The sequence below is a fragment of the Peromyscus eremicus genome, chromosome 10, assembly GCF_949786415.1.
Source record: "Peromyscus eremicus chromosome 10, PerEre_H2_v1, whole genome shotgun sequence".
Classification (NCBI taxonomy): Eukaryota; Metazoa; Chordata; class Mammalia; order Rodentia; family Cricetidae; genus Peromyscus; species Peromyscus eremicus.
The window spans coordinates 46,763,976-46,783,239 of record NC_081426.1 but is presented as its reverse complement, the minus strand read 5'-3'; the positions used below and the strand labels follow the sequence as shown (position 1 = coordinate 46,783,239).

At 50.0% G+C, this 19,264-nt stretch overlaps 1 protein-coding gene and 1 non-coding gene across 2 annotated transcripts in view; both read left to right on the top strand.

The window, feature by feature from the left end:
• The first annotated feature begins 523 nt into the window (after positions 1–523).
• Sel1l3 (SEL1L family member 3) overlaps positions 524–19,264 on the top strand; it is a 112,820-nt gene continuing 94,079 nt past the window's right edge. Inside the window, exons 1-2 of the mRNA XM_059275054.1 lie at positions 524–694; positions 13,763–14,333. Coding sequence (XP_059131037.1) covers positions 524–694; positions 13,763–14,333 — 742 coding nt within the window. The remainder of the gene's footprint in view (positions 695–13,762; positions 14,334–19,264) is intronic.
• Positions 12,451–12,614, top strand: LOC131921332 (U1 spliceosomal RNA). Its single transcript, XR_009381958.1, has one exon. It is a non-coding gene; the product is annotated as a U1 spliceosomal RNA (small nuclear RNA).

The window sequence follows — 19,264 nt, the reverse complement described above, 5'->3', positions numbered from 1 at the left end:
GGGGAGTTAGGGAGAAAGGACGTGGAGGAAAGGGAGAAAGTGGGGAGAAGAGGGGGTGAGGGAAGGGGAGGGGGGGGGAATCGCGGACTGCAAGGGCGCGGAAGGGGTGGAGGAGGAAGCAAGAGAAAGGGATGGGGGCGGCCGAGAGCCCCGCGGACCCGGCGGCGAACAGCGGCCGGGGGGGCGGGACCACGCGGTCCCCACCTGCGTGGGCGCCCACGGCCCCTAGGGGTGGACGCCGGGGGCTGGGAGGGAGCGACCGGGGAGGCGGGCTGGGCAGGGAGGCCGAGGGAGGGAGGGGACGGGACTGCGAGCGGGGAGGAGCCGGCGCTCGGCTGGGGCTGCGGGGGCGGCGGCGGGAGCGGCGGTGGCGGCGGCGGCGGCGGCGGGTCCGGTGGCGGCGGCAGGTGGCCCCGCGCGCGGCGGGCCGCCGGCCGGGGGCGGGCGGGAAGGTGGCGCCTCGGGCGGGGGCCGGTCCCTGCACCAGGTGACCTGTTCCGGCCGGGATCCGGGCGGCCTCGCCATGCAGTGGCGCGGCGCGGGGCTTTGGTGGCCACAGCGGCGGCAGCAGCAGCAGCAGCCCCCGCCGCCCGCGCTCGGTCCCCGGGCCGCAGCCATGGTCCCCCCGAGCGGCGGTGTCCCCCCGGGCCTCGGCGGCCGCCCTGCAGGCGCGCTGCTCCTTCTCTGCTACCTGGTGAGCGCCGGACCCTACTCGGGTCCTTCCTTCTGCCCGGGCCCTGGGGACAGGCGGGTGGGGTGGCCGCGGACCCCAGTCGCAGGAGGTGGGGAAGACGACGCGAGTTTTCTCTCTTCCTTGCCATTGCGCCCCGGGCGCTCCCAGCAGCTGGGATGAGTACCCGGGTGCGTGGACTGGACTTGCCAGCTACTCTCACTGGAGTCCATTCCTCTTCCTCACGGCCTCGCTGAAGACCAGGGCCAGGTTCTCCTAGAGTACCCTTCTTGTCCCCAGTGACACCGGACCCTCCCTACCATGCACTCGCCTGCAGCCCCTCGGAGCGGAGCTCCCCAGCCCTGTCCCCACCCATGCTTGGCTTTCCATTCACCTTCCTTAGCTCCTTTCCTTCTTGTCCCCCAACTTCTTCTCCTTCTCCTCTGCCACCCACCCCGACCCTTCTTCGAGTTTTCACTGGTTTCTCCTGGCCCGGACGGTTCTGTGCCACCGCACCTCCCGTTTCCAGAGGCTCTTCAACTCCTTGGTCACTCCAGCCAAGTTGCGGATGCCAGAACGGAATCTACTTCTTTGTACCACGCTTACCGCCAGAGTGGTGACTTTAGCTGCGTCTTGAACGTTGTCATTTCAGAGCTGCGTTTGGCTTATGCACGTCAGCTTGCAATTTGCACACTACTTGCCTTCTGTTAGACTTAAGAACTAGATGGCAGTAACCTATTTTAAATACCAGAGTAGTTGAGACCCCCAGAGTACGGTGAGGAGGTATCGCCCAGTTCTTTGGATGACTTGCTTTCTCCCATTTGTTCCTGAGTTCTGAGCTATAGTAAATTTACCGAAGGCTACACCCTTCCTGCCCAGCCTACCTTATGTTCCAGGATCCTGAGGAAAGCTTGGGTTATCTCACCGTATATTACTGTAAATAAATGAAAAGGAAAATGCTGAATCATGAAACTGATGTAATAGGAAATTCACAGAATGCTTAAAAAACGAGCAATGTCCTTGTCCAGAACCCCATTCATGTGGCACCGCCAGCACTTGGAATCTGGTCTTCTTGGGAGCTCAGCTGCTTAGGAGATGGTGACAGAAACTGGAATTTGGGGTTGAAGAAATTTGTCACCTCACCCAAGTTTGCTGTTGTTTTAAACACTCTTTACTTCTCGGCCGTTTCATTTCTTGAGTGAAGACAGTGCAAAAATGCAAATTATAACTGTGCCCCTCTCTACCTGTTGAACAATCCTTGCTTATACTTGTATTTTAGAATTTGCCAATGCCAATTTTTGTGGTTGGGTTTACTTCCTATTTTTATAATAAGTTGCCAGGTAATGGGAATGATTTTCTTTTGCCCGAGGGATGTTATTATTTAATATTTATGCCATAGGGTTACAGTACACAGACTCATAAATAAAGCTGCCATGACAAATGACAGGGTTTTCATTTAAACAGATGATCCTGCACACAGGGCACTGCTGGTTAGCACAGAAACAGGATTTATGTAGTTGAGCCTTTCATGAAATATTTCCATGCAGGTAATCTGGAAAGTTCCACGTGAGAATCTCAAGGCCTGGGAGGGGGCACTTCTTGAAAGCAGATGGAATCAGAGTAACAAGTGTAAAACCTAATGGCTAATGTGGCAGAGATAGAAGGTGGACCAAGTTCTACGGTCATGAAGGGGGGGTTGGAGGAACAGATCCAAGGCCTCTTGGGTAGCAGTGTCAACAGGAAGGACAGAGGGAAGTGATGAGGTGGAGCTGTAGTGTGGAGAGTGGAGCGTGAATGAACGACTTGGTAGTTGGTGGAGGGGTGGACGTGAGAAATGATGGGGACACCTGTCACTGTCCCTGGTTCTTTCTGGGTGGGAGGCTTCTGATATCCTGCTAACAGAGACTTGAATGAGCAAGAGAGCCAGGCATCACTGACTGAGAGGGGTAAGCTGAAGCTGGGTTCCAGAGGCAGCCGCCACGTTTTGTTCTGAGCGCCCAGCCGTGTGCTAACGATTGTGCTCTCCTGGGATGGTCTCCCTGAGATGTTTGTGAAAGGTGGTGCTTCTAGATCTAGCTAGATCTTAGAGAAGCTTGGGGTGTGAACTGGGGAAAATGTAACTGTGTCTCTCCCTCTCCCTCCCTCCCTCTTCCCTCCCCTCATTCTCTCTCTCTCTCTCTCTCTCTCTCTCTCTCTCTCTCTCTCTCTCTCTCACACACACACACACACACACACACACACACACACACACACACAGATATGAAGAGATCAGGAAACAATGAAGACGCATTATTGTGTGAGTTCTCCTTGATCAAGGAGTGCTTCCTGGAGGAGCTGACTGGTTGGGAGCTAGAGGCAGGCAGGTGGAGCAGAATGTCTAGACAGGAGCTAGTGGTGAAATCCATTCCAGAATTTAGAAGCCATAATAACAGCTTCCATTGTGCTAAGTCACGCGGGGTCGCTGTCTAGTGTTAATCTCAGTAATACCCTTTGTGAGATAGGAGCTGTCATGATCTCCACGCCGACGAGAGAGCGGTCCCAGAGAGGTTAAGCCAGCTGCTGCAGGCCACACAGACAAGCTGAGACGAAGCTCAAGTCAGCCTCCTCTCCAGAGCCCTCACTTCTACCTGTGCTAGCTCACTGGCTTCTGGAGTGTACTCCTTATGGCCCATTCCCCTCTTGCATAAATGTATAGTCAGTCCATTAGCAGGGCTCCAGCAATTAGCAGCTACTGTGCAACTGTCCAGGATGTGAGGTCATGTCTCAAGTAACCTAAAATACACAAAGCAGGAAGGACAGGCCACAGAATAGAAGCAGGATGTTAAGGAGGAAAAAAAAAAAGTAAACCCAGAAACTATTTGCCATCGGCAAGGGTGAGGCAAAACCCGGGGTGCAGCATCTGTGCTTTTATCATGGTGTCCTAAGCAGATGGTGACCAAGCAGTAGGGTGCACTGTGATGCCAAATCGCTGACGACTTGGGGGTTCATTTCTATTTTATGTCAGCCTGCCCACAGGCTGGGATGCAGTGGCATTCTGAACATGCCCTTTTGGGGAGCCTGTCCACTGGAGTCAGGGTTCTGAGGAAGGGCACCTCCCTTCTTCATCAGCTGGGACCAAGTAACCTGCGGTATCAGCCCCCAGGAGTACTGTAACTGTAGCTAGGATACCTGCCGGAGCGTGAGTAATTGTGATGCCAGGCCGATTTCTGAAAAGGTGATTCCTGGTTCCAGTGACTGCCAGAAAATCCTGGGGTCACCAAAGATCAAGATGCCCAGAGCCTCCAGGGAGAGTGAGGGCCTTCAAAGCACAAGGTTGAATTGCTTCCGCGGAAGTCACTGCTACGGAGAAGTTACTCACCCTGCCCTACAGAGCCTCTTGCTGTGTTCTTACAGCATCAGTGCTTCCCTTTCTTTCCTGGACTTGCTAGAACGGGTCCTGGTCCTGTCCTTGACGTTGGGGCTTCTGGAAAGCAATTCTGTCTCTCTGAACTCTAGTCTCGAATGAATAATTTTTTTTTTTTGTTAAGTGAGAAAATAAATCTCACTGTAGGCAATATTGATGTCAGCTGTATAGCTGAAGTATTCAGAGTGGACATTTGAGCTTGTTAGACAACTAGGGACAAAGAAATAAGAGGACATTAGCAGCTCAGATAGATGTAGAGATCGTTAGCAGACGGCGGCTATGGTAGAGTCTTGTACCGGAACCCCTGTGAGTGCGTACATCCCATCCATTATCCATCCAGGAGTATTCATTACCCTTTCACGTTGTGTGACACAGGATATAGGAAGTTTAAGGAAAAAATTATGCTAGGGACCCTCAGTTACTCGGTGTAAGGAACTGTGATTATGGATATGTGGAATTCAGAGGTAATCGTCAAATTTCATATTTGCCAGTGACATCCCCATTTATCCTGACCATCGCTCTTGACTCTCCCATGCTGTGGCCCCTGTCTTTTACCTCCTGTTATCCCTGGCTGCCGAGAGTGCAGGAGCCATAGGAAATGTGGAAGAGAAGAAATAAAGGACCCAAGCAATTCTCTGAGATGATGGATAGACTGGCGCAAACCATAAATAGCCCAAAGTGAATTCAGTTACTCTGTCTATTGGCTTGTCCTGTCCCTCTGAGGGAGGGACTGAAGGAAGAGGCTGAGGAATTGCTGACAAGGTTCTGCCTTGGCAGCTCCTGCCTCCTCTCTTACCTGGAGAATGGCTTACTCATGCTGGTGTGGACACCCAGGCCCATGCGTCGCTGTGTGACATACTATCTCTTCCCTCCGAGACTGACCAGAGGGAGACTTGGTCCTTCCCGCTTCTAAGATGAGATACTGAAGTCTCCAGTTCTCCTCAGCTTAAGTCAGCATGGAGACAGGAAGTCAAGTGAGCTGAGGGTATCAGTTGGGGGTGTTTCTGGAAGGCAAGAGACACGAGGCTAGAAAGTGAGTGAGAAAAGAAAAAGAAGAAGAAGAAACAGAAAGATTGACGGCACCTGCCACAGTGGCCAGCACATAGTAGGTCCCAGTGAAAGAAAACCAACCCAACCTTATGTGTCCTTGTAGGGTTTGAGTTAGGATGGAAGAGCATGCTGACTAGTGTTGGGGGTTTTTTACACAAGGAGAAATATTGATCGTGGTTGGGATGGTGCATCTCTGGCCGGCTCTGGCTGGGAAGGGACGGTGCTTCACGGGACATGTCTCCCTGGGCACATCTTGACGGTGAAGGCCACGTTGACATCATTGTCCAGTATGCATAATTGCGTGCTTTGTGGATATCAAGAGAAGTTTTGCTCATGCAGTCAGCAGAAATTGAACAAAATGGGACTTTTAAGCCAATACAATTACTTCTTTGACCTATGGAAAGTTTGATCCAGCCAGTTTGGAAAGAAAATGTTCTGGAGCCAAGGTCTTCTTAGGTGATGGATGGAATGAGCGGGCAGGAACGAGAGAAACAGGCACTATTATTGTTTGCATATCTGATCTGCTCCCACACACTGGTAAGTGTAAATGAACTTCCTGTGGTGAGAGGGAATGATTTTAGATTCCCCAATCCCTGTTCGTTCCTTCAATACCTAGTGGACCATGTAGAGAAGAAAGCCAGTTTCCCAGCCCTGTGGAACAGGGCCATTTGAACAGAGTCACTCCTTATTGATTTGTTTAAAGGAATCAGATGCACTCATCCTAAAAGAAGTTTAGCCCGTGTGGGTAGTTTTGTTCCTTTGCCCGGAAGATATATGGACTCATCTGTCCTTGATGCCCAGGCTGAATCGATGAGTTCAGGTTTCTAACTTTGGGTCTTCTATCATGAACACACATTAACCGATCTGTTTCATTTTCTAAAAATATTACGGTACACAATTACAAAGGCAAAAGGGTTTATGTTTTGTGACTGTGCATGGCATTCTCCAATTTGACTTTGATGGGGCCTCCCGTCTGCTGGAACCAGTTATCCGAGGGCTCTGGAGTCTTTCCCTAGCCCCGAGTGTGCAGAGTAGTTCTTTAGCTTTTGGAGTGGAACACTGATATGGTCCTTTAAACAGCATGAGATGAAGGGGCCAGAAGTGCCCCTTCCGTCCTCAATGCCTTGCTTAGAGCTGCAATGCATTTGAGCTGGTCCCCCACCCCCACCCCCTTTTACGATATTATCTCACAAGGCTGGAACACAAGTACAGAGATGTGGTACTATCCTGATCATATTAACATGGATGAACTCGACAGATGAACCGTAATCCAGCAGGGATTGGGGCAAGGGGGAGAGTGGGAAATTTCTTAATTAAAAAAAAATAGGTTTTAAATTTTTCTGGAGGCGTGGGAAAGTTCTAGGACATAGAGCGGTTGTTAGAAAGGTCAGGAGGGGTGGAAAAGCTTTGAGAAGTCCACCCCTGATGGTGGAGTGGATGTGGTTTCTGGGTCCTCTCAGGTCTTTGTCTCAGTTTTGTTCCTTGGGCTGGCAATGCAGATGGGAAAAATAGCTCTGCAGAGGGAGCCGGGGAGGCTGAGCGAGCAGTAGGCTGGTGGTCATCATTCCTGGGAGAACTCGGGGCAGTCGGGAAGGACAGTGTACTCTCAAGTTCCGGTCGGATATTTTGGTGTCTAGGTACCTGCCAGGGCCATGAAGCTGTAGCAAGAGATTGACCACCAAAACACCTGGCAGGTGCTCTTACCCACCGCTTTATCTTTTTCCAGGAAACAAAGCAATTCCTACTGTGTGCCAAGGTCTCTTTTAGAATCTGGGGAGGTAACAAGGATAGAGACTCTGACTTAGGAGTTTCTAGATGAGGGAAAGTGGAGGCAGGCCCCATTTAGTGCACGTTAATGCAACCTGGCACAAGAAAATACCTATGAAGCCTGGACACGTGTCATGCCTGAAGCTGGAACTCTTCAAGTTAATTGCCTTATTTTCCTGGCAGGAAACAGCCGACAACCACACACATGACTTGAGCCAGGAAATCAGCTTTGGCTTAATCAATATTTAGAGTGTGATGTGTTACTAATCGGTGTTGGTTTTGTACACAGCAGAGGTAGCCACAGCTCACGGTGTAGCAGCTGCCCTCTGGGTCGGCTCCAGCCTGGGAGAAGCCAGCTTCCTTCATTGCAGAGATGTCCCGAAGACTGAGATCCTAAGGGCTGCTCAGAGGACTTGGGCCAATGCTCTGCATATGACACATGGGGTGATTTCAGGGTCCTCTCTGAGGCCAGCATATCCCTATTATGATACAGACATGCCCTCTTCCCGAAGTCCCTCTTAACACTCCAACTACCCCAGTACTTCTCCCACTTCTCAAATAAGCCATCTCACTGCCTAGCCTAGCAGCAGGGTCTTGTCCAATTCGAATCCTTACTGAAGGAAGCTATAGCACGATGTCAACACCCACCACCTGAGAGCCTTGGAAAAATACACAGTCAAGTCATTGGGTCATTGTGCCTAGTTGAGTCTTTCATCCCACCTCTCCCGCAGCAATTCCATTCAGGCCTTAGCTCCTATCACTCAGTGCCTCAGAACTCTATCTAGAAAGAAAGCTTGGCGTTGTAGAAAGGTGGTTGGCAAACTACAGGCCAATCCAGCCAGTGTGCCTGTTTGTGAACAAAAGTTGTGTGGGACAGCAACTTCCTTCAGTTATATGTCGTCCTGTTGGCTGTTTTCCTACCACAGTGAGTGCACGTGACCAAAGATAGCCAAGATGAGTCAGTCTTCATATCCTAAGGCTCCCCAATCCCTGGAATTCAACCAGTCAAGGATCAAAACTGTTTGACAAACAATTGCATCTGTACTGGACATGTACAGGTGTTTCCTTGTTATTATTTCTGGAACAGCATAATAGGGCAACTGTGCACAAAGCATTTATATGACTTAGCCATAAATCGCCTACAGATCACTTGCAGTATACAGGAAGGGGGTAGGAAAGATGACTTGACCGGTAAATGTTGGCCTTCTGAGTACAAGGACCTGAGTTCAATCTCCAGAACACATGTTAAAAAGCAAAGTGAGCATTGACCAGGCATGGTAGTACATACCTTTAATCCCAGATCTCCGTGAGTTCAAGACCAGCCGGGTCTACATAATGAGTTCCAGGCTAACCAGGGTGACATAGTTAGACCTTATTTCCAAAAAGCCAATGACCAAACAAAACCAGGTGAATATGATGGTATGTATTTTTATTCCCATTCCTGGGGAGGCGGAGACAGGAGGATCCCTGGGGCTTGTTGGCCAGCTAGCTGAGCTCGTTTGGCAAGTTCCATGAGAGAGCCTGTCTCCGAAAAGCAAAACAAAACAATAACTCCCCTCCAATGAAACAAAAAATACAACCAACAAAGAAAGCTAAGGTGGGTGGCACTTGTGGAACAGCAGGTAAGGTTGTCTTCTGGCCATCACATCCACGTGCGTGGACACACACCTGCACACACGTGTGTGCTCCTGTGCACACATAGGAGGATCTGCCCTATAGTTACCCTGTACTGTATTAGACACCTGAGCATCCGCAGATATTCGGACTGTTTGGGGTCTGGGAACCAATGTCTCTCAGAGACTGAGAGATGACTGGTTTTTGACATGTGGCCATTTTTTTTTTTAATAGGAAGAGTCAAATGACCTCAAATCTAGAATAGCACCATCCACAGACAGTTCAAGCCACATCTATAATTTTTATATTCAGTAGTTACCACATTGAAAAAATAAACAAGAACAGGTATGATTAGTTTTAATATATTTTATTTAATTTGTTATATCCAAATATTGTAATTTGGACATGCGACCAATATGCAATCATGAATAAGACGCTCTGTGGCCTTTTGTTAACTAGAAAGGCTTTGAAATTCAGGGTACATTTTATACTTCCAGCATGTCACAGTGCCTCAGCTGCCTCCTGACTATCATGCTGGAGAACATATGTCGAGGATCTGTATCCTTTGGGTTAGCTTTTGCTGACTCGAGACTTAGAGCCAGAAGAAAAGACAATAATCTTCGTATGAGTACTCAGACGTCTTCTTTGAAACAGAACTTGGAAGGAAGGCCCTGGAGAGGTGCAGGGTAAGGTGTGACTCCACCTCCCTCAGCCACAATGTGACGAGTGTAACACACTAGGCGAACCGTGGCACGCTGCCCTTAATTAATGCAGAAAAGTGTGACGGGCGCATTTTCAAGCAATCAGATGTAAAATAATGAACAGGGTTATTAGGAACCACACTTTGCAGGGGAATCAAATGGCTTTCCTCCTGCATTTCTGTTTAAAAGAGAGTTCTCTTTTAACATTGAAAAAAAAATTGTGCTAGGGGAAAAAAAAAAAAAAACAGCAAGAAAATTGGACCTGGTGAGTTTTTCAGAGAGGGATGGAAAGAATGAGATCTGGAGTCATTCTTTGCAAGGGAACACTTGGTGCACACTGTACCAAGGCAGGTCCTGGACCCTGGGCCTTGTCTTGCCTCACAAAGTGAATGTCTCCTTGCATGGATTTCGTTGGGAAAGCATCTGGGGCATCACCCTAGCATAAGATGCACTGTCCACCTGTCTGCTGTTCTTCTGGTCTAGGTCCATAGCACCAGGGACTGTTGGCTTTTGGGAAATTCTTTCGGGTGTTAAATGAATGCATTCTTTCTACGGACCAACACTGGTTCATCTATTTGTGCAAAAGGAGGATGCAGCCCAGAGTTCCCAGGCAACAGTGGATCTGTCTTGCCATGGTGTGGTTTGGGGTGGGCATTGTGTTGGTGGGTAGGCGGAGGTGAAGACAGAGCCGGGCTTCTGGTTGGGCTTTGCTAGCCCCCCAGTGGGGTGATGTGAGAGATGCAGAAATGTGCTTACTGTTTTCTCATCTGCACAGTGAAGGCCAGGACCAGCCAGCACGGATGGCTCCTGCTCCACTTCCAACTACAAGATTGCTTTATGTGTGTCTTCTCTCTGTAATTTAGCCGTATAAAGTAGTACAGAAAACAATTAAGCCTCTCCCAGAGGGGGTGGACAGTTTCAACTGTTTCCAGTCCTTACAGGTTTTTTTCCCCCGGGTTTCCCACGGCGACGAATGTAAAGGAATGGCCAGCCCTTCTCTTCCCTTTCTGCCATTTGTGGAAAACGACACTTTCGCATCTTAAGATGGTTGCTCCCTGCTCCAAATGCTCATGTGGTCAAGAATGCACAAGATAATGAGATAGCAACACGTATCTTTCTCTTAATCTGTCCTCTGGCCATTCTGTCCTTCCGAGTTCCCTGGGAGCAACTTATGCTATGTGTATTCTAGTGATTGTTTTTTACATCATGGATGGGTGTGTGCTTTGTAACCCACTATGGTATTTATGAATCCACTTAAAAATGACAAGAGGACCGGGCGGTGGTGGCGCACAACTTTAATCCCAGCACTTGGGAGGCAGAGCCAGGCGGATCTCTGTGAGTTCAAGGCCAGCCTGGGCTACAGAGCGAGGTCCAGGAAAAGCTACACAGAGACACCCTGTCTTGAAAAACAAAACAAAACAAAACAAAAAACCCAAAAATAAGTAAATAAATAAAAATAACAAGAGGAACAGAAGTTCCAACCCCAAAAATATCCTTCAGAGATTGTCCCATCATCTGCATATGAAGACCCTGAGTCTCTTCAGGGCTGTAGAATGCTCCAGGGTTGGAAATAATGTCGCTTCCTGAAGCAACGGACATCTACACGTTTTATCTTCTGCTGTGACAGATAGTGCTGACATGGGAAGTCTGTGCCCACAGATTTACTATATTTGTAGGGTATGGTGGGCCAGAGGGTGACTGCACTTACCATTTTGGGTTGGTGGTGTGTTATTGCCTCGTAGAAGTGACTACCACCAGCAGCACATAAGTGGGTGTGCCTCCCCCCACGGCAGCCAGCGGAACATGAAATCTGACCTTGATCTTGAGTGTCTAACAGGTTAAAAATGCCGTCTCTGTGTGGCTTTAGTGTGCCTTACTGTTCCGTGAGTGGGGCCTTACTCATCACTGAGTTATGCCTAGCTCATATTTCTGCTGGACAGTCACCCTGACCCTTGTGCATTGAGTCCAAAAGAAACGGCCACCTCTTCCACAGAAGCCTGCCTGCAGAGGGAAGAGCTCCTGCCCTGGGCTGCCTTTCGCTGTTCCCCCAGGGCCAAATGCTGTCTATCGTCTCCAGTTCCCATGCCTGCTTGCTCACTGCTGTTGGTCTTCTCTCTGGCCAAGCCGAGCTGCTTCCTCCTAACACTCGGGGGCCTTGCTTCTGGCCCCGGATTGTGCCGTGTCTGCCATTTCAGCCCCTCCCTTCCGTTGTCCCCAAGAGAACTTCTCTTCACCCCTCAAAGCCCACATGGAATTCTCATTTCTCCCGTGGGCTGATCTAGACCCCCGCTCAGTTGTGCTGCTCTGCATTGGGCGTGTTTGTTGTCTGATCGGGGATCCTGCTTTTCTGTTCAGATGGTGATACAGTGTTTATTTATAAAGCTTTCTGGTTTGAAGCTCGGAGTTCAGCAGTGCTAAGGAAGCTCCCATTGTCCACAGCCACCACTGCTGTCTGTTTCGGGCGCGTCCTCATCACCCTGCGACAAAACTCTAACATTAACCACCCATTCCCTCCCCTAGACCTCAGCAGTCCCTCTTCTATTTTGCCCCCAGGAGGCTGATTCCTCCACCTTCTCCTCAGTGCCTCATACAGCACTTCCTGTTTTGTGTTGGGCATCTTTCACTGAGTGTATCTCTAAGGTTCATCCACTTTATAAGATAGCAGAATCCCATTCCACTGAAGTGCACATAGACCACTCTTCTCATCACTGATGAACACTTGAGCTGCTTTTAGCTATCGAGGCTAGTGTGGCTGTGGATATCAGCATATAACTCTGTCCTCAAGTTCTTGCTTTCAACTTTTTGGGTGTATTTGGGAGAGGACTCATGGGATCAAGCCGCGGATAAGGTGACCTGCTGACGTCCCACGCAACCTAAGCCAGAAGCTCATTTTTTAGTGAAAAGGGGACCTGTAGGGCCCTGGCCCCCGTTTTGGGTAACTGTTGCCTTGCTTGCTGACCTTGACCTTGATATCCTCCCTATGCTAATTCCCTGCTGGGTTCCACCCTCCTGAGTGCTTAAGGGAAGTTCCTTGTCTGTGTATCCTGCATAATGGGCGTTAATACAAGCTTAGATGCAAGATTGTAAAACATCGGTAGTGAACTTCTGCCCTCCGGGGTTCTCCCATTGTGCTGTAAGCCTGTATTTAAGACCTCCTCCCTCCTTCAATAAACGGCATTCAGCATTAAAAAATAAAAAATAAATAAATAAATTAGAAAAAAAGATGTTTCAAATAAGAATGTTGAATACTTACCTGGCAGGGGAGATACCATGATCACAAAGGTGGTTTTCCCAGGGTGAGGCTTATCCATTGCACTCCAGATATGCTGACCCCTGCGATTTCCCCAAATGCGGGGAAACTCAACTGCATAATTGTGGTAGTGGGGAACTGCGTTCACGCTCTCCCCTGAAGAAAAAAAAAAAGAATGTTGAAATGTTGGTTGGGCATTGGTGGCACACACCTTTAATCCCAGCACTTGGGAGGCAGAGGCAGGCGGCTCTCTGTGAGTTCGAGGCCAGCCTGGTCTACAGAGCGAGCTCCAGAACAGGCTCCAAAGCTACACAGAGCTGTACCATTTTACATGGCCACCTACAGTGCATAGGGACTCCAGTTTCTCCACACCATCACCCATGCTTGCCTTTTAGGGTTTGTTTTTCCCCTTCGATCATAGCCATTAACATGGGTGTGAAGTGGTCACAGTGACCTTGTTTGCTCTGGACACCTGAATCACAAAGTCATGTCAAAACGGCTCAGCGAGCCATGGTTCATTACCTCAGACTCTCTACTTGCCTGGATTTTGTAACCAAGCTCCTCAGATTTCTGGAAGAAAGGCACAGGGTGAGAAGAGGACTTGGGCACTTAAAGAAACAACCCAGTGGGCACACGGCTAAAACCTTTCTTGGCACCTGCCACATCAGGCACAGTGAAACGACAGGACTAGGCCACCGCTGTGGTCCCAGCTTGCCTGTGTGCAGCAGCTGAGACCTCCTGCTGGGCCACCGGGCCTGCAGGCTTGTCCTGGCTCCACGCTCACGGGAGATAAACACGCCAGGCTGCTCTCTTTATGTTCCCTGGTGATGCTTTTTCAACGTTTCTCCAGCCCTTTGATTGGCATGTCCGGCCACCATTTGAAGTAGTTTGCACATGCCTTGAAGCTGGTTTATCTCTTTCATTCTAAGGCAGGTCCCTTTCACTGTTACCTTTGCCAGGGACCAGCCTCGTCCTTTCTTCGGAAACCAGTTCGGGAATGTTGCCACATAGCTTTGAAAGCCATGTTTTGATCAGCAGATGTTCCCGAGCCTACGTAGAGAGTTCAGCATGACCCAATCTTCATTTGTGTGTGTGTGTGTGTGTGTGTGTGTGTGTGTGTGTGTGTGTGTGTGTGTGTGTTGGTTTTTCTCTAGTCTAATGGTCATGCTTTTGACATCTCTTACTGTCCAAATTCATTGCTTTTACCCAGAGCTATAGTCTCCAATGCCAAGAAAACAATTCGTGAATGTGTTAAATTTAGGATGGTTTTTAAAAACATTCTATATGACTTTTTCTCTCCTTTCCAGAATTTTGTGCCATCTCTGGGCAGGCAGACTTCCCTGACGACGTCGGTGCTGCCCAGTGCAGAGCAGAGCGCGACGTACACAGACTTTATTTATTTTACTGCCTTTGAAGGGAGCGTGCGCAACGTCTCTGAGGTCTCCGTGGAGTATTTATGCTCTCAGCCTTGTGTTGTCAATTTGGAAGCCGTTGTCTCTTCCGAGTTCAGAAGTGGCATTCCCGTGTACAAAAAGAGGTGGCGGAATGAGAAACACCTTCACACCAGCAGGACACAAATAGTGCACGTGAAGTTCCCAAGCATTATGGTGTACCGAGACGACTACTTCATCAGACACCCCATCTCTGTGTCCACGGTGATTCTACGAGCCTGGATTACTCACAGGCACAGTGGTGGGGGCTTGAACGTCCGAGGGGAGGAGAACTTGCTGCACGCAGTAGCCAAGAATTACACCCTGCTGCAGACGGTCCCGCCTTTCGAACGGCCTTTCAAAGACCATCAGGTGTGCCTGGAGTGGAACATGGACTATATTTGGAGCCTCTGGGCCAACAGGATCCCACAGTGTCCTCTGGAGAGTGGTAGGTCGCTTGCCTCACGGCAGAGCACCTTCTTGGGTTTTCAGGTGGCCGGTGTCATCAAATGGCAGCCGGTGTAAATTCCTTTTGTGAATTATGTGTGTGAGTGAGTGTCCCATAGACACCAGAGCACAGTTTTGCATGAGTCATTTCTCTCTCTCTGTGGGTCTGAGGGATTGAACTCAAGTCAGTAGGCTTGGCAGCAACCAGCTTTACCCACTGAGAGATCGTGCCGGGGCCCCCAAGCCAATTCTTAAGTTAGCATCAGTAAGACGAGGATAACGGAGAGGTCCATTGTGTCTGTCGTTTTGAATTTGGGGACAAAAGCGAGTGAGTGAAAAAGAATGAAAGAGAGGAGGAAGATGAAGGGAGACTAGGGAGAAAGATGAAAGGCAGAAAGGAATCAAGGGGCGGTGGAGGGAGCGGAGACCTTTGAGAGCTTTTGAGCTGCTTAGAAACAATCATGCCACTGAAACCAAGTCTGGCTCCACAGCAAGTCCCAGCTTCTGGTATTTATAGGAAAAACGTTTTATCCTGGAGGAGATGAGAGGGACCCCCAGAAGCAATCCTTATGCCCGATGGGGAGGTTGTGCCTCAGGGTGGTAACTTGTGGCTGGGGCCATCCTGTTTGGCCACTCCTGAGTGTATAGCTAGAACTTGCCCGGCCTCTCTTTCCCTACGTATAAAACAGGCTAATGGATCCTTCCCTCAGACTGAAGTGATGAGTGTTGAGCTGAGCGAGGTGCGGTTGTTTAGAACATCACCACCCCTCAGCACCAAGCCGCCACATCGATGGGAGAGTCTAAATTCTGCATTTTATCCTAAATGCCATGTGTAACAGCCCACACAAAATCCATACAGAGGCTCCTGGGTCATTCCTCAGCCCCCCTCCACATCAGGACTGGAGGTCTGTGATAATCCTCATCTACCTAGGATTGGAGATGGAGTGGACTCAGCATTTGAAATGGATTCTGTTGCACCCACAAATTTCAATCTCAGGGCTAGCGAGTGGGACTGTGGATAGGACTTTGATCTTGTTTTGACTGTGGTCCAACCCCCAGGCTGGCTTGGCAGGTGCAGGAATTCCACAGCCCGTGACAACAGGCTTTTCTACAGTCCGTTCCTGATACCTGGTCTTCTCCAGATCTGGTATGGGAGAAGGTGACTTAAGGGCATGATTCCATGTTCCTCCTCTAGTGACATGTGTTTTCTCACCTTTGAGATATGATTTCTGGGGAAACAGTGGTTGGGGTAGTTTCTTGGTAAGGTTGCAAATTGGCTTTGTATAGAATAAAAACGTGCGCGTGTATGTGTGTGTGTGTGTGTGTGTGTGTGTGTGTGTGTGTGGTTGTATAGGGTCTCGGTTCTTACTGCATGCGTTAAACAGTTGGCATCTTGAAAATTCTTTATTTGACTCTAATTATAGAGTCACAGGAAATTGTAAAAATGGTAGAGAAAGTCCCTTGTGCCACGGCCCAGCTTCTCCTAATGGTATTGCATTTTGTAATCACAGCACAGTATCAAAACCAGGCAACCAGAGTGGCTGAACATTGTTAACTGTAGCTTGAATTCAGGTTTCATAGTATTTGCATCTGTGTGTGTGTATGTGTGTGTGTGTGTGTGTGTGTGTGTGTGTGTGTATGTGTGTGTGTGAGCATTGTGAGAAGAGCTTGGTAATTAGATATCTGGAATACGGGAGCTGTATGCCCCTGGCTAATGGGTGTGCCACCCTCCTCTAGGCAGAGCCCCATGCTAGTGCCTGTGTGGAGTGCCTTCCACAGGGATTCCTAATTTGTCAAGCCGAAGAGAGCACAGGGCACACACAGCCACAGTTTTGCTTTGCCTCTGACTTCATCAGGGCTTAATGATTCCATTTCATGTTTTGCAAATGTATATATTTCTCATTGAAAAATGACCAAATTGCAAGCGGGACGCCTTGAAATGAAATCATTTATAAACGGGCTCGCTCTCAGGGTGCCCTGAAAATGGGAGCCGTCTTTCCTATTCTTCCGTTGTTCCCTGCCCTGTTGGCAAGGCCCAGGAAGGGCACAGTGGGAATTTTCTACCCGCCTTCTTCAGAACATTACTTTTGGTGTGAGAACCAATCTAATCAAATCATAGCACAGAGGAAAACCTTTCTGAGGAGTTAAAAATCACTGAACACGGAGGCGGGAGTTCCTTGCACTCTCAAACCCGCTCTGCACCTGTAGCTGTGATTTGTTTACCAAAATGAGACCATTTTCCCTCTTTCCTTAAGAGAGAAGTCACCTGAGTGGAGAGAGAGCAGCGGGCTGTGGAGGTGCTTTGACCTTTGTTCTGGATGGGGCTGTGGGCTGGTGGTGGGGAGGAGTACGCTGAGCGGGGAGGGGGGAGGGGGCGGGGCCTGGGGCGGGGCGGGGCCTGGGCGGGAGGGCGCGGCCTGGACAAAGACCTTGTTCTTTAGCGGGGCTCTTTGCACTTGCTTTACTGCCTGGACAATCAGCTAAAACACAAGAGAGTAGTATCAGGAGACCCCAGCTGAGCTTCAGGGCACCTGTTAGATCTGGGCCTCTTTTTAAACTGCAGCCCCGTTGATTCACGGCTCGGGAAACGTTTTTGTGAGTCAAGCATCTCATGTCCTATAAGGTCCTGCCGCTGAACTTCAGCACCCTATCTGGATTCATCTTTGTGTGTGCATGTGTGTGTGCGTGCGTGCGTGTGTGTGTGTGTGTGTGTGTGTGTGTGTGTGTGTGTGTGAAAAGACTCAAACTCCCCTGCGCCTGGGTTTTCCAGGAGAATGGAAGTTTCAGAGAAGGTGCTGCCAGCTTAACTTATGCTCTGGGATAGGACTGAGTACTCCCAGACGCTTCCGTCTGCCAGGCCCAGGCTGGGCTACTGGTTGGACTTTTGATGGACAATTGGTAGGTTTTTCTTCCGGCCCTGCTGAGCAAGCCCAGCCCAGATCAAAAGTCAACAGCCTTCAGATACATTGTGCCAAGGCCCGGCCACGTGGCCCTGTGCATACCTGTCCCTGCTATGCCATAGGTGGTTGGGCAAGCAAGCACTTATTGTTGTCTGTTTCCTTGGGGGAAGGGATGGGCGTTATCCCTTAAGTCCCCTGTGGGTTTGACTCATTCCTGAACTCACTGAAGGAGTCAACCACTTGGCAGGGGTGGGGGTGGGGTGTGTGTGGGGGGGTGGTGTTGGATCGCTGACATTCAGTCTAGCCTGGCCCACCCTCGGAACTTGCCTCTCTCACACCCGAAGGAGAGAGTCTGCCAGTGCTATTGGCCACAGCTCCCGCTGTATATGTCATGGGTTCAATCTCTCCTTGCCACGTGGACTCCTGGCACCCTGGTCTAAGGCACCACCCTCCTGGACTCTGGCCACAGTCTTCCAGCTTCACCCCTGCCCCAGCTCTCCCCAGGCAGCCTGTGCAGTGCAGGCTGGTCCCCTCCTGCCCCCTTGAAGCCCCCTCATTTCCCTGCTCGGGACCAAGCCACACTGTCGTGTAACATTTGCTGGCTTGATCTCCCAGTGTGCCTTTGTCCAGCCACATGAACCTGCTTGCTTCTCCCTAAACAGACCACGTTCAGTCTCACTCGGGGACACTTGAGTGACAGGTGCCACCTAAAACGCTCATTTCCCAGATCTCTGTTCAGCTTGCTCCTTCACCTCCTTCATACCCCTCCTTAAATGCCCACTTCCCTGGCCACCGGGTCTGAGCTAGTGACCTTGCCTGGCATTATTATCCTCTGTCCCCTCCATAGCCAATATCCACCGGACGCTGTAACCAAATAGCTTTATTTTCTGGTTTCCCGTAGACCCTGAGAATGCAAGCTCCTTATGCTGCATTCCAGTGCGGATCACCCTGTGACAACACCCTGATGTCCTAACCCCCGTGGAGGCGTGGAGCTGGCCCTCAGTCTTCCTTTGGCCCTCTGCAGACAGGCTGTAGCTTCCCAGGTGGCCTGTGACAGCCACCCTGGCTACGGCTGCAGACTCCCAGGCACTTTTCTTGCAAACACAGGTGCCTCAGCTCTGCGCTAGTAGGCCGAGTCTGACACTCCCACATTTATAGCTTCCTAATTGAGTTCCTTTGACCTAGAATAGCTACTGACCTACGCTGTCCCAACCAGTGCCACCAGCGCCATCAGCATGTAGCCTTACCTCCTGCCACCTCCCATGTCTCCCTCCTGAAAGCCTCCCTAAACTCGGGCAGCCAGTTCACATTGCCCCGACCCCAAATATATGTGTGTCCGTGAGCATGTTTTATTTCCCCAATCAGAAATCGCCTCTCTGACCTCTGGCTTCCCGAGCCCTCTAGGAGTACCCCTCCTGTGAGGTGTAGTGCGTTCAGTTAAAGGAGACAAAGACTGACTGAGCCTCGAGGGACCAGTTTCTTCCCCAAATCAGGAAACTCACGGATGGAGACCTAGTCCTGCTCTTGAAGGTGGCTGTGTGGGAGACAAACACAGCTATGGCACAGTCACAGCCACGCTCCATGTCTGAGTCCTTGTCATGTGCCAGACACTGTGGGAAGAACCTAGCGGCTCTTCCCAACACCCTGCCTTCACACTTGCTGATGAGGAAGTGGACAGGGGGAGGTACATGACCCATCTCAGGTCACAGAGTTATCAACTCTCGAGCTGGTACATAAGGCCGGATCGTTTGCCTCCCAAACTTCTTATTTAACCACTCGGGTTATATATCCAGCAGGCTGCGGTTATGGACCTGTTTATTTATTATTTATCTATTCCACGTCATTCACCTTGGACAAAGCTACTGTGTGTTTATTAGGTGCATCACTGGGGTTTGTCACAGAGGTGACATTGGACAGAGCCCTGATGGATGAGCACAGCTTTCACAGTCAGAGGAACAAAGGGGAGGACATGGGGCAGAAAGGACAGCGGGAGCTACAGCGCTGGATGGGGGAGAGGGTTGTGTGACTGCAT